This window comes from Nuphar pumila, chromosome 17 (genome assembly GCF_984573655.1).
Source record: "Nuphar pumila chromosome 17, dmNupPumi1.hap1.1, whole genome shotgun sequence".
Classification (NCBI taxonomy): Eukaryota; Viridiplantae; Streptophyta; class Magnoliopsida; order Nymphaeales; family Nymphaeaceae; genus Nuphar; species Nuphar pumila.
This window is the reverse complement of record NC_143265.1, coordinates 10,965,525-10,981,149: the sequence shown is the minus strand read 5'-3', so window position 1 is coordinate 10,981,149 and position 15,625 is coordinate 10,965,525. Positions and strand designations below refer to the sequence as shown.

The window sequence follows — 15,625 nt, the reverse complement described above, 5'->3', positions numbered from 1 at the left end:
CAACTATGCTTAAGATACATATCCATATCTACTCGATAATTTCCACTAGAAAAGTTTGGAGAACCATATCGAGTTCGTTTAAAAAAAATGAGATTTTATACGAATCAATCTGCATAATCTCGACAAGACCAAGACTCTGACCGATTTTAGTTTTTTACAAAAAAGTATCGACGGGCCTCCAAATCGTGCGGACTTCACAAAAATATTTTATGAAAACATAAATATCATTTAATTACTTCTTTTTAAGTCTTGTGATGAGATAAGATCCTTGTCACATCACATTAATCTCTATTAATGCTTTTGGGTTTGGATCTGACCCATATATTGACCCAAGACCCATTTGAAAGTCTATAAATAGAATGAAACCTCTTTGAAAATCAAAATTTGCTTTTCCAAGGGTTGCTCTCACTCTCTTTCTCCTTCTTCCTTGCTTCTTTGCTTGGGTCAACACCATTTGACCTTTACTGAGCCCACTTTGGGTGAGTTTGAACTCACTTGACCTTGACCAAGCTTACTTGGGATGAGATCCAACCTACTTGACCTTGATCCAGCCTACTTGACCTTGATCGAGCCTACTTGGGTCAACACCAATTGACCTTAATAGGTTAGCTCTTTCTCTCTAACCTCATTGGACCAGACTGAACCTAGGTCTAGGTTTCCCTAATCGGTACTAGGCTTAGCCTAGTGCATCAAACCCACCTTGACCTAATCTAGGTCTGAGCCTTTAGATCATCTGTTGTTTTGACTCAGAATTATTTGCTTTTGAACTAAGCATATTGTAAAAAAATCCTTCTATTTACTTAAGATTTTGGTAAATGATTTTTGGAAGAAACTTTATGAAAAATGATCATTTTTTAGAAAACCAAATGGTTTAAAATGTATAGAGTTGGCTCTTAGGGCAAGGCCATTTGGAGGCATTTTCTTTTATTAGTAACCAGATCCAAATTGGCTTATTTCCTATTGTTTGTGGGGGTGATTTTATAGTATGGTTTTCTTCGCTTCAATGATCAACCATACTCACTGTTGGTCTTCCTCAGTATGGCCGACTTGTGCATGGCACTGATAATAAGTATAATGTGAAGGAAGCCTCAGTAAAATTTCTTATGAACCTCAGCCTCGTACACGAGTTATAGCATGAGCCTTGATATCATTCGACATGACGACAATCTTAAATGCATAAGCAAATACATATATATGTATATTACGAAAAGCAAGAGCCTTGGTATCGTTCGACGCGACGGTAATCTTAAAAGCATAAGCAAATATATATATATATATATATATATATATATATATATATATATATATATATATATATATATATATTGCAAAAAGTAGGAGCCTTGACATCGTTTGATGTGATGACAATCTTAAAATCATAAGCAAATACATATATATTGCGGAAAACAGGAGCCTTGACATCATTCGACGTGACGACAATCTCATAAGTATAAGCAAATACCTGTATATCAAGAAGAGTAAAACTTTGGCACTGTTTGGTGCTCAAACCTACCCAAGCTATGCGACAGTACTCCAACAAGGTTGTTAAGACATTCCTAGGTCATGACTGATACATCTTTTACGTCTGGTATGGTCACAATGAGGAGTGTCTCTTGTAGCTTTTAATAAAACATCGATACGATGAAGTCTAGACTAGAAATCGAATTAGACCTAACTTAGGTCCAACTGGGTTTGAACCTACCTAAACTAGGCTAGGCTAGGTTAGATGGGTTGGACTTAGTTAAGGGAATGATAGAGGAGGTCAAGCAGTCAAGGTTAAGGGGTTTTGTCTCAATTGGGTTCGATCTATGTCAAGTGGGTCTATGCTTACTTTAAGTAGGCTAAGTCTAGGTCAAGTAAGTTTGACCTAGGCTAAGACTAAGACAAGGAAGGAGAGAGAAAAGCTAACTTGGTAGGTCAAGTAGATCTTGACCAACTAGGCTCTATTTAGGCTAGGCAAGTCCAAGCTCACTGCAAGTGGGCTTGGTCTAGGCTAGAACCAAGAGAGAAGAGAGAGAGGAGAGTGGCTAGAGAGAGAAAAAGGAGATAGAGGGTTAAATGATTTTCTAAGAGGAGGTCACCTCTTATTTATAGGCAAAAGTTTGAATCATGGATCCTATAGAGTTTGGATCTGATCCAGATGCTCATTTGGTATAAAGATTCAAACTTAGTGGTGAAGTAATAAAATGACTTCTATATTCCTATGGGGACCACCTCATGATTTCATGAGATATTTATGTGGGGCCTACATGATATTTTTGGTGAGATATTTTTGTGGGGTTCATCAGATATTTTTGTGGGTTCCACGTATTTTTGGGATTTCATCGATATTTTTTATGAAAAAATCTGAGTACACCATTTTCTTTGTATCGACAAAACTAAACAAGTTTACTCATTGAAATCTCTTAATTTTGTTTAGGGATAGAGTTATGGCTCCCTGACTCTTTGAGCATATATCTGTGGGGATATATACGTCATAAGTATAATTGGTTTATTGAAATTCATTTGTTTTGCATTTCGAGTTCATATAATATTTTTACATAAAATACCTCTTAGATTTATTCAAAATTTTTGTTGAAAAATTGTGGGTCTTGCAATATCAGTCTAAAGCATAATTATGTGAATAATTTACTTAAGCAAGAAGTAATCTCAATTGAACATGTGAAATCTTGTCAAAACTTAATAGATTCATTGACAAAGAGACTTTTTTGAGATATCATCTTTAAGACATCGAGGAGAATGAAATTAAAGTCTATAAAAGCAATCATCGTTGACAGAAACCCAACCACATGATAAGGGTCAAACCAGGTTTAGTGGTTCAATAGAAGAACAAGTCTCTGAATGATTGGATTGAACATTTAATATCTCTCATTTCTGATGTCAATTGCTCGAAACTTGTGTACAGAGGTTGAGTTTAAATTTAACTTTTAATAAGATCAATAGGCCTTATGGTAAGGGTGTTTCAAACACATTTACACCCTTGATAAACTTACCTATGTGAGTGTAAAGGTGGGGTCATCTTCTATGAGACTTGGACTATCTCTAAAGCACTCATAAAACTGGGATACATCATAAAACCCTTAATGTGTGACTTTTATATATTGGTGGACATACTATGTCACCTTGAAGTGAAAGTGTGTGTTATGGTATCTGAAATGTCAATTATGATTCTTAATTCAAAGCTAACACTATTGAGGTTCCAGACTGACTAAGACTAAGTAACAATAATGTGGGGCTTCAAACCCAAAATGTAAATTTACTTATGTACTGAATCTTCGCGAATGACCTATGTAGTCTTTTTCGTAGTTTTGATTCATGTGGGGATTGTTGGATTCTGGCTCAAAATTACCGCACTTTTTTCTCTATTTTTTTCTATTTTTCTAACTTTGTGTTGTTATGTTTTCTATGAAAATTTAGTCCCATATAGAAAGTTGTAAAAACTTTTCTTGTCCTTAGATAAAAGGGTAATGCCTTAAAGGGCAATGCTCTCAAGGGCATTAGATATTGAACTTATGCATCTCTTTATCCTTTGATCTTGATCTTGACCCTTGACCTTTGACATTGGACCTTTGGATTTGGGTTTTGTTCTATCTATCTTTTAAGTATTTAGAACAAAGTTAATCCTCAAGTCTAAAATTGACTTTAACTAGCCCATTAATGGACTTTGACTTTGTATTGATTCTTATTCAGATCTTTCTAGATCTTATTCAGATCTGTTTGTACCATGTCCAACATCTTTGCATGGGCATTAATGATCCAAAATTGTAAAAAAATTGCCCCTTATCTTTGACTGGTTTAACCTTTGACTATTGATCCAGTCTTGATCGATCTTGACCCTTCTAGAGTTATTTTGGACCCTTTTTGGCGTCCCTCTATATAACCATTTGGGCCTTTATGGCAGTCAGTTTTGGCCAACCATGACCCATAATAACCGACTGTTTGGACCTATTAAAGGCTCATGACCTAGGGGCGGGGGGGCAATATAAATCCCAGGCCTCTCTCATCCTTTGCTCTTTCTCTTCTCTCTCTCGAGCTCTCCTATCTCCTCCTCTCCCACGAGCTCTACTCCGCTCTCTGCTCTTTCAGAGTTTTTGTTTGGATCCAGATTCAATTGCAGTTTGGATCTATTTTTGAGATTCAGATCTGATTGTAATTTGGATTTATTCTTAAAATCTAGATTCGATTGCTGTTCGAATTAATACCTACTTATAATTTGGATCCATACCCATATCCGAACCCAAGATCTATACCCAATTTAAGCCTATAACTTCTTATCTTAGTGAAGAGGTTGTTCAAGGTGGTTCGTGTCACGATTAAGAGTCCCACTCAGTGCAGGGCATAGACCGATTCTTTGAGTATGCAAAAGCTCGGTTGTATTGTGGGTGCATAGTTGCACTGAGTACCCATTACATTGAGGATTTAATCCTAAGTGGGCAACTATCGCTTGAAAGATAGCGTGTATACGCATCCTATGAGCAAACCTGATTCAAACTCATTTGTTGACCCCGTGATTAAAGCATAATTTCCCACGCCGCACAATGTCTTGTACATTTATAGAATATAAGTACAATCATGTTATTGTTGCTTCAACAAAAATGGTTTAAAATAGGTTTTATATTGAATCATTCTAAGTTGCCCCATCTAGGTAAATGAGTTTATCATCCACCTATGTGGGGGGGGGGGGGGGGTTGAGATTCTAGAGAGGTTGGTTGCTCATCCACCTATGGTACATCGTGAGAGACTCCTTTAGTTTGTATTCAGGTGTTGTGTGTCCTGCACCCTGCACAATTCAATATCACAAATAACTATCCCCACATTCTAATTCTATAATCTCTGATTAATTTGTTGAGGTATGGTGTAGGTGATCGGCTCGAGTACTGGGCCACACAAAACACAGAAAATCGATGGCGCGTGTAGCAATTTTCTGTGTAAAACATAAACACGGAAAATCACTGTGTGTTGCAATGTTCTGTGTAAAACACACCACAGAAAATCGCTACACGCACAGCGATTTTGTGTTTTGTGTGGTCCGACTACTTTGTAAAGTACTTTGGCCTGATCACTGGAAATGCCATCATTATCCAAGGAGTGTTGCGTGCACACACACACAAAATATGTAAAACAAAATATGTAAAAACAAGAGGTAGAAACAGGGAAGATGGAATTCTTACCTTGACAGTGGCAAGTGTAAGGTTATTTGCATATTTCCTCGTAAATCTGCAATATCAAAATGATTTAGAAAGCAAAAAAAAAAAAACAGAAGGATGGATGTTCATAAATAATCATATAGATTATAGAATGAAAATTTCCTCATGCTGTAGAAATGCTTGCAATTCGAAGTTAGCACAGGCTAATATCCCTACATCCAAGTCTGTTCTGCATATAGCTCTGATAGGCATTAATGCTCAACCATTCAGTTGATGAAGTTGAGATCAATAATTACGATGTTGTTTGCAGAACAATTTACCCAGTAGTTGGACTATGACCAGTAGCACTGACTACTAATTATGTTCAGGAAAAAGAGAAGGAACACTCGCCCTGCAACTTGGTTATCAACGAACCAAGGGCGCCATTCTTCGACAATGGAAAAGTTGAGTGATTTTATCCATCCTTCTGTCCCACATGTGGGGATTAAACTGTCGTGGTCACCGCTGTGGGCACATAAAAGTTGATTAGCATCTAACACATTTAGAACACATAAACATACACACACATGCACCACTGATTACCAACACACACGAAACACACACTCTGTTTCTAAATTTTTGGAATGAATGGGATAATAAGCTTAAAGCAAATGCATAAATAAATGTTATAACACTAAAAGCCACAACTAAAGTTGGCCCAACAGTCCAAATCAGTGCATGGAAACCAGGAGAAAAGATTTCTGGACCAATCTGAAAGGCTGCACAAGAATGACAACTAGCACACTGTGGGTCACACAACTGATTGGATTAGGAACAGCTTTTGCTGTGGTCCCATCTAACAATATCAATTCCATTGGTATGGATCAAGCTTGAATTCCCAAGTCTGTCCTATCACATGCTTGTGTGAAGGTTTATGTGCAGAAAGAAAAGAATATACAGTGAACAAACCTGTAAATAAGGGCGGGGTAGCCTCTGGTTGTGAGATTGTAATGATACATTATGGCGCTCACCTCTTTTGTATAATTAACTGCGTCGCTGCATCTCACCCATTCTCTTACTGTATCCTAATACATACAAGTCACTGTCAGCAAATTTGCCATAAAGGTCCTGATTATGGAACTTGTCTCCTATTTCAGAATGCCAAAATGAACTCTTTCTGCAAATTGCACATCAGGATGCCTTGGGATGTCATAAACATAAGCCTTCATAATCTATTATTTGGATTCATTTTATGCAAGTCCTCTAAGAAGGAAATGAAATTGTTCGAATTTGATTTGTGGAGGGCATTTCTCAACTATGTCAAGCAATTAAGAAGATACCTTCCGAACGTGAAGTGCATCCCTAACGGTCTCGTTGTTCAACCAAAGATAGCCAAGATAGTACCCATATCCCTGCAATATTGTTGTCAATGAGACATCAATAACCAGATGCATGCTGTAATATAACTAACTGTCCTATATGCTACATCTAGTATGTTTGCACATAAACATGAAGTGTATCAGATTATCAGTAGAAGCTGTTTGATTTGCTTGTAGCTTTCTTATAAAGGTCTCTTTGCATCAACAGAAATTATGACAGAGCAAACGATTTCCAAAAAATAAACTTGAAGGGCATATTTCATATCCAGTATAGCATAAACATCCTACTAGCTCCACCTGAACCGTTTGAGGAATTGAAAGTTCATTCCATGGAATAGAATCAAGTTTTGTATAATACACAAAAAAACCACATTCTGTAGGTAAAGTTATGGAGAAGTAAGTCCAAGGTATTGCCTAGTGAATTGCACTAATTACTCTTTGGAGCTTGGATGATATTATCAGCACCAACCAGCAACTGTGCATATATAAGAGCATTTGGCAAGGAAGGTAGAATGTTATAAAATTTTAACAGAAATGTCCGCACATTTGTCTTATTAATTTGGGATTCAGAGATCCCACACGGGCTTCATACACCTGGCTAGGGACTGGCTTGATTAGTCCTGAGATGAAAGGATATCTCAAGTTCAAAACCTGGGGAGTGCATCCCATATTCAAGCCGAAGCATAAGAAAAAGCTTTCCTAGTGGGCAAGGAAGGGGGAATGAGATGGAAGTACGTATGGAGTTTTGCATTGACAGTGCCAGAACAGGGCACGGTAAATGTTGCACCTTTCAGCAATCTAGAAAAAATCAGTGGTTTCTCCCAAAGATGAGAGAGAGAGAGAGAGAGAGAGAGAGAGAGAACCCTGCAGTTGATAGGAGGAACAGTTATTCCAGAATCAATATGCGCTTCGTCTTCAATGAGAGAACACCTAGATGCGGATCTTAGCTTCGGCCTGGTTGCCCATTCGTCACCGCAATCATACTCAAGAACCTGTGACCTGTTGATGTCTGAAACCAACTGCACATAAAAAAGTATTCCAAGTTTGAATCAGCCACCTCCATCAAGTTCAACCAAAGAAACAAATGAAGTAGTGCACATCAAGCAACTTCCTCACTTCCTCAACTTCTTCAAGATACGCCTCACATTCCTCATTGATGGCAATATCATATCTTCCTTTACAACTTCTCTCTGTAGCCTTCATTTCCCAAGAAAAATAAATGAGTCAAGAATAAGATGAATTAATTTGTTTAACTCAGTTAACTGAAGTACAAAAGCCTAAATAATCTCAGTGGCCACTGAAATCTTAGAATTCAATCTCAATGGTTATGCCCAATAAAAATAGGATACGAATATTGTGACCTCCGAGTGAGGTCTGACCCAGTCCTTTAGCTACACAGGCCTAGAAGCTGGGCCAGAACATTGCCTAAATATTGGTTTCAGACACATACCTTGTATAATTCTTCCTTTATGAACGACATTCCACGGTAAAAAACTTGTGTTTTATCAAAGAAGTTATCAGTTACTGGATTGCCCACAAAATAACCCTGAACCATTGTCAAAATAATCAGAACAAATCTAGTTTGATAATCTTCATAAACTAATTACCATGTTTGATCAGTAGACAGAAGCACCAACCTTGAGATTAGGAACAGGTTGAGTGCCATCTTTAATTCCTATAGAGTCAATACACATGAGAAACCACCCCAAGAAAAAAATGTTTGTATGGAAATAATTTACTGAAAGAGTGAGAGTTACTGAATATTACCATCTGCAACTTTTAGTGTCAGCATTGGAACGTATATGCCACCATATGAATCCCCAGCAATGTATAGTGGATTAGAAAGGTAGGATGAATGGCTCTCCAACCACTGGATGTGAAGAAATGCACTTGAGTCAGGACAGAGATGCTTTCTAAGTCAGCTAAAGGTAAAGTTTGGATCACAAGAAAATGATTTCTACAGTTTCTTTTTTAATGGTATGCAGAATTCTCATGTTGGTTCAAACACGTCACTTGACTAATCTTCCAAGATTTGCAAGAGAACTGTAAAGGTTCAGACCCTTCTTTAGTTCTTTTATATATTATTTTTTTTAGCACTTTTCACAGTGGAGAATGCTTCTTTCAATTTCCTGTTGCTTAATTTTGTTAAAATGGCAGTTGCCCAAGATGTAAGACTCACCAAATTCAGTAAAGTTTCGACATCGATATAACTAAATAAAGTTTTACGGGATGACATGTACTGTGGTATTGTCTAATGCTTATGATAAGAGAAGTAAGAACTTGCCAGCATTAAAAACTTATAGGCTTCCCTCATTGTCTTGTAATCATCCGTCTTATAATCTACAAGTGGGATATCTGAGTATGAAAACCCTGTGCCACTGGGTGAATCTAGGAAAATGATGCTTGCATTCTGAAAATTGAAGGCAATAATTAGTGATTAATATATAACTCTTGGAAAGAAATAGTCAAGTAGCTATTTGATTACACACCTTGGTATATGAATAAGGAGCAAGATGCAAACTCGGCAAGGTTCCGTTATACTCCTTCCATATAAAACGCAGAGGACCTTAGAACAATAAATTGGCAGAATGAAACTTGTTAAGAAGGCGTTTGACAAGAGAAACTGCATATATTATGCTCATTTGATTAGAAAAACTGCAATTTTCAATAAATATCGGTTGTTTGACATGATTGATCCGTATATTTTGCTAGGCAATATAGTCATGTATAGGGGTCGCGACTGGGCCAGATACACGATGGGAAACCGGATATCCGGCCTGATATGAGTCGGGTCTGCGCTGCACTTTGCAAATCCAGCCTGGTCCAGTCAAACTACTAATCAGGCCTTTAACCGGGCCCAGCCTGTTAAAAAATGAATGGGCCCAGCCCCACCTGAGCTCAGCCTGAGCCCAACAAACTTGTTAATAGCGGGCTGGGCTTATGTTTGGGACCCAGGTAGTACCAGACTTGGACCTAGTTTTTGGGTATGGTATTGGGTCCAGACCCATGTATAATCAGTTCCACTATAAGAAAAACCATACCCAGACCCGATAAAAACTACATGAACCAGACCCGGTAAAAGCATTTATCATTTTTACATTGAAAATCTGCAGGTCTTAATCCGAACTCGGGTCGGGTCTAGGTCTGGTATAAAATTTTACAAACTATACCCGGGTTCATGTATTAATCAGACCTTCAGGTCCAGACTCGGGTCTTATTATTTATCACCATATCGGGTAAGAGCTGTCAGTGCACGTCCCCTTGTGGTTGCAGGTTCAAACCCTAGTGGTACGTTGAATAGTAACTGGTGGGGGTCTTCCTAACTCAGTTAGACTTTAAGAAAAAAAGAAAAACCTTGATGAGGTAGTTAATGCATTTGAAAAACTAGATGAGACCCATGTCACAAAGATGCGTGGACACGATGTGACATGGATTTGACTTGCAAGCTTGATTTTTTTTTTTGAAAAATAGGACACGAGGACATGATTTTTTTCTACTTTTTAATCAATAAAAAACTATTTTCTGATATTTTAATATTAAAAATAATGCATTTTTATTGAAATGAAAATTTTAAACAAAAAAAAACTAAAAAAAAAACAATAAAATAATATTATTATTCTCTGCTCGTGTCACCATGGACACGCGCTGCCACCAGAATGGCGTATCCCTGTGACATAGGATGAGACTGTCATCCCTTGGTATTTGCACTAAAACCTGGATTTGGTAGATGTGATAGCTGCCAAAATCCAACAAACAGCAACTACCACTTTTCCAAATGCACATACTCCTGATTGTGATTGTGCATACCAAGCAAAGCCTAAAAAACTTATGGTGCCAAAATTGTTAGGAAAAAAAAATTAAGGGTAAAGTCACTAATTAATGGGAGCAATTTTGGCATCAAATGGGGAGGATTATAAATGTTTTTTTTTTGTGTTTGATGTCATCATCTGCGTGTGTGGGAGTTTTTAGCTGGTGTGCGGGCGTGCAGGTGTGTGTGGGTGCCTTCAACTGGTGGGCGTTGTAAGGGTTTGGGAGTCGGTGACCCACCAGGGGTTTACCTCTCATGGGCAGGCCCATTAAGTGACCTGGTTCTCAGCCAGTTCATAAAAACAAAAGTGTTGAGTTTTGCTCAGATCAATTTCACCAACCATTCAATGGAACAAGGCACTGATTATCTAGTGGGACATGGAGAAATGTACAGTTAATTAATGTCGGTCATGGTGCTCACCTATCTCATATGCAAAGGCAGTAAAACCTGAGCAGCCAGGACCACCAGATAGCCACAATATGAGCGGATCCTCATCCGGGTTCCATTCAGACTTGATGAAGTAATAGAACAAGTTGTTTCCAGTCCTGTTGTTTACTGTTATGTACCTATACAAAGTGCCAAAGAAAAAAATCATCTACATCAGATCAGAAAGCTCTTAATTGCTGAGTGTTAAATTAGATATACTAACAATCACTTTTGACACCGTTCTATGTTTTGGCCGAGACTAGAAAAATATGTCAAACATGGTTAATTCACTGCTCAAAATATGTCAAACATGACCACTTGATTTTTTCTTGCCATTTTGTCGCCTACAAAGTTAAAGACTTTGGTAAAACCACTTGTCTAAGTTGTCACCTGAAAAAATCAGGTGCCATGAAAGTTGCCGCCGGAAAAAATCAGGCATTATATTTTCACCAAGCAAAAGAGTAGAACTGTAAAAAAAAGGGCTAATAACAGGAGATTAAATTTTATCAAAATAAACAGACTTACCCGGTGTACAATTCAAATGGGAGTGTGCCATCAAAACCAGGCAAGCTCGTCACTCTCTCTTCTGTTACAAAGGAGTGAGCTACCAACAAGTGGCAAAGTAGACACAAGAAAGAAGAAAGGCAGAAGCTGTAGACCCCTGGATGAGCCATTATAATAGAATCAGATCAACAGATTTGAGGTGTATCTTTTCTCATTTAAATACTCAACTCTGCAGGTTGGTCTCTTTCACTTCCTGTGGTTTGAGAGCATGGGCATCTGCCGTTCATTTCCTAAACCTAACTTTCCTCCATTCCCTACCGTTCAATCTCTCTTGATCATAATTTACTTACCATTCTTGGAACTTGGTCAACCTCAATATTTAACTGAGAGCATGGGCATCTGCTAGATAATTTGTGTCGACGATGGTCGGAATGTTGGCCCCAATGTTGTTAAAATCGGTCTGAATTGGCCTGAATTCTTCAGATTCAGATCGAATCGGTTCCATGATGATTCAAAAGGCGAACATTAAAGGCCGATTCAATTCATTTCTTTTAATATTTTTTACGGGGGATTAAAATTTTATTAATATTATCTATTTTTAATGACAAGTGTCATCTGATGGTAAAAAGTTGTCGATTAACAAACGATTGGATTTGATTCTTAGTTTTTTTAAGAAATGGTTTCACCTAGTGAACTGATTTTAAAAACATTGATTGAGCCAGTTATAGGTCTGGTGTGGACAGTATAAACTGGATCAAGTCTATAACAGTTTGGGTAAAGGGTGGTTCTTTGTGTTCTGTGGGTAATAATCAGCAAAATCCATTTTTCTCAGAGCATCAGGTTGGATCGAAAAGGATCTAGCTAGTTTAGTAGATTGGGTTTGAGAGGGTTTTCCTTGGGTGAGGATAACAATACAGGGTTGAGCTGGAATGGAGGTCTGTACAGAGTTTTTGATAGTAGCGAGTTTGTATTTGGGGATAAGAGATCAATATGCAGAAGGCGTAAGTCAACGTATTTTTTTTACCTTGAAGTGTTAGTGGAGCAGGAGGGAGAAGCTAAGCTTGGTTTTTGGGGGCTTAGCTCGACTTTTGGCAAACGGTGAGCCCCGTATAGTTGCTTGAGCGGTCATTGCAAATTTTGAAATCCCTTGGTTTTTTTGGGTTTTGATTTATTGTTCTTCACGTTATTAAGATTATCTTTATGTATGCCATTAAATTCTTAACTGAATTGCAAATATAAATGATGTATACACACCACACATAGTTGTGGATAACTAGGGTTGTTAGGTATGCTTAACTGCCTATATTTTGTTTCAACCTCATTATGTGAACACACACAGTTAGTTGTGGATATCTAGGGATACTATAGTTGTCTATATGTTAAACTGATTTGAGTGCAAGATATACAAAAAATACAATACTTATGTTAAGTGTCAAAACGACTCTAAGCCAATGTGCATTGAATGTAATGCAATACAAAATGCAAATTGGGTAAATGCATGTAGTAAGTACATAGTGTAAATGCATCCCTCAATAATTTATTTTATTGTATGCAACACCTTTATGCTCATACACTTCACTTAGTTGTGGATATCTAGGACATATGTGATTTTAGTTCAGAGATCATGCTTATCATGATTGTAGTTAGCGAAATATAAAGTGTGTTTGCTGCAGGTATACCTGTATGTGGGTTTGAATGCCTGTGCACTTATGAATGTGTAATATATACGCAATATGTGCCATTATAGTTTAGTTTGCACATACTATGTTGTTTTATGTGTTTGTATAAATTTGATACATGATGCACATATAACTACTATGAATACATGCAAATCATGTTTGATGCATACTATGAATATTATGTTGGACTCATTTATTCTTATGGAAGAATGCATGCAAATGTTATAAATTGTTTTAGACTCGTATGTCTTATTTGCTTGAGAAACATATGTATATGATGTATGTTGAGATGATCAATAAGATTTTGACGTACCTTTTCTTATGCAATATATCTAAGGTGATATATTGATTCATGTGTTGAAATAATGTATATATGACTTTCATTCTGTATGTATAACTTGAATTACGTAGGAGTTACATATGTTGAGGTTTAGTTGCTTCGTATTATGAAATATGCATGTTCACGTATGCATGCATAGAATTTCATGTTTTATTTATACATGCTTCGAGGTTCAATTTACGAAATGTAATGTTATTTGTACCAAGGATATGATGCATAGGATAATCTGCTTCTATATGATATGAATTAAATGTCATGTGATGTGAAATTATGAATGCATGCGATAAATGTTTAGGTTCAATAGTGAACTATGGTTCATGAAACCTTATTAATTAAATGTGTAATTTTATGATTTTAATGCCATATGAAGTGATGTATGATGTGATGCATATTGATTATATACATGCTTGTGCTCATGTTGGTGGCTATAGACCCTGAGAGTGGTCAAATGTATTGATGCATGTATGACAATAGTTTTTACTGGATATGATACTCATTGATGAACTGCTTCCAAAGGATTCTCTCTGAGGGTGTTCATGACCAGATCAGGTAATCCGACTAGTGTAATAAGTCTCTGTGAGGAAGTGCATTATCCAAGAATGTGTAGCCCATGAAGACGATATATTTCTGTAAGGAAGTGCATTGTCCAAGACCAGGCAGACCATCCATCTAGGACAATAACTCCTTGTGAGATTGTACATTTTCTAGACCAAGTGATCCGGCGTGATTCTTGTAAATCTTTATTATGATTAAATGAAATATTGTGATGAATGATGATGATCTTATGAGTTGATTTAGATAGCCAATTACGAATTTATAGATTAGGCTTTTTTGTTGTAGCATGATTATATACTGAACTCAGATATGAAAATAAGATTCTTATTGATTTTAGATCTTGATATGAGGTTATGACTGTGACACTTATATTAGCGTATAGGTAAATAACACATCATGCCTATAAATAACTAGTTTTGACTTATTAAGTGAATGACACATCATGCCTACATAATTTATTACAAATGATTGCATTATGATTGATGTGTATCATGAATATCTAACTAAATCACTTACTAAGTATATGTGCATGTTTCACGTTGGATGGTCAAATATGATTTGACCTATGCCACATCGGTGCGGGTGCGGAGGTGCGGCACTTTCAAAAACCTTGGGTGCGGCAGGAGCAAAAATATAAATAAAAATATAAATATAATTATAAATATAAATATAAATAAATATATATATATATATATATATATATATATATATATATATATATATATATATAAGGGGGGTCCGGGGGTTCCCCAGCGCGGGTCCCATTTCATAGGGAAATTTAAAAAAAAAATCCAAAAAATAGACCGAAATGATCCTGTGTGCGGTCAATGCACCTAAGATCGGGTTGACTGCACTCGGTGTCGCACCCACACCCGCGTTGAGTCGCATCGACGCGGGTGCGACACCCATGCTAGCCGAATCCCTGTGACTTAGGATTTGATCTATTGTTTATAAGAATTATGAATACATATGAAATGATGCAATGACCTGAATGTCTTAGATGTATGTATATATTCAAGCGATGACTTGTATGTCTTGAATTCATATGAATTATACTTTATGATGTGAGTTTATGTTGAATGAAATATTAAGTGATAGAATGCTTTTAAATGCCTTATGTTTAAATGCTTGAATGAATGACTTATGAGGTGTTGTCTCCTTGTATGTTACTTGATGATTGATGAATAATATATCATGTTTTTACCTTTAGATGCTTGATATGTTTTCTTTAAGTTTGAGTTTGGGTTGCTCTACCAAATTTTGGCGAGTCTGACCCCATTTTATGGGAGACAGGTAATGTAGGTAAAGTATGATGAGTAGTTGGAGTGAAGGACTGATCAAACTGCATCTTTGAGGATCCACTCTTACCTTGCGATCTTGGTAGACATGATTTTTTTGTTTTAAGCACTTGATCATATAAAAATAACTATTATTTTTATACTCTAATTTGAAATAGAATTAAAACTCTTCATATTTTAGTCTTATATTGTACGTAGTTTGAAATGTGGATGTCTTATATATTTTGATTTGATTGTTATCTTTAGTGTAACTCCGCCCAAAGTCTTACCCATTTTTTAAAATCGTTTCTACATTATAAGAACTGATTTACTTATATAAAAAAAATGGTCTCGAAATTTCAATATTTGAACAATAATTAAGGTTAAAATTTTGTGAGCATTACATAAACCCTCTTATCTTGATTAAATAAGATATAAAAAATCTTAGAGAACCAAAGGAGCTTATTAAGAGAGGAAGTAGTAATTGTTGTAATGAAACTTTTATAGTCTCGAGTCAGACTATTAAGAGTG

The 15,625-nt window shown here is 36.6% G+C and overlaps 1 protein-coding gene across 1 annotated transcript; it reads right to left on the bottom strand.

Moving 5' to 3' along the window:
• Positions 1–4,696: 4,696 nt before the first annotated feature.
• Positions 4,697–11,413, bottom strand: LOC149811621 (serine carboxypeptidase-like 13). The gene is made up of 14 exons (XM_089992887.1): positions 11,265–11,413; positions 10,734–10,879; positions 8,995–9,071; positions 8,790–8,915; positions 8,273–8,375; positions 8,143–8,180; positions 7,956–8,051; positions 7,622–7,702; positions 7,369–7,524; positions 6,467–6,538; positions 6,096–6,211; positions 5,538–5,651; positions 5,172–5,217; positions 4,697–4,780 (listed from the first exon to the last, which is right to left on the bottom strand). The coding sequence occupies exons 1-14, from the start codon at positions 11,411–11,413 to the stop codon at positions 4,697–4,699; spliced, it is 1,404 nt and encodes a 467-aa protein (XP_089849013.1).
• Between the last annotated feature and the right edge of the window lie 4,212 nt (positions 11,414–15,625).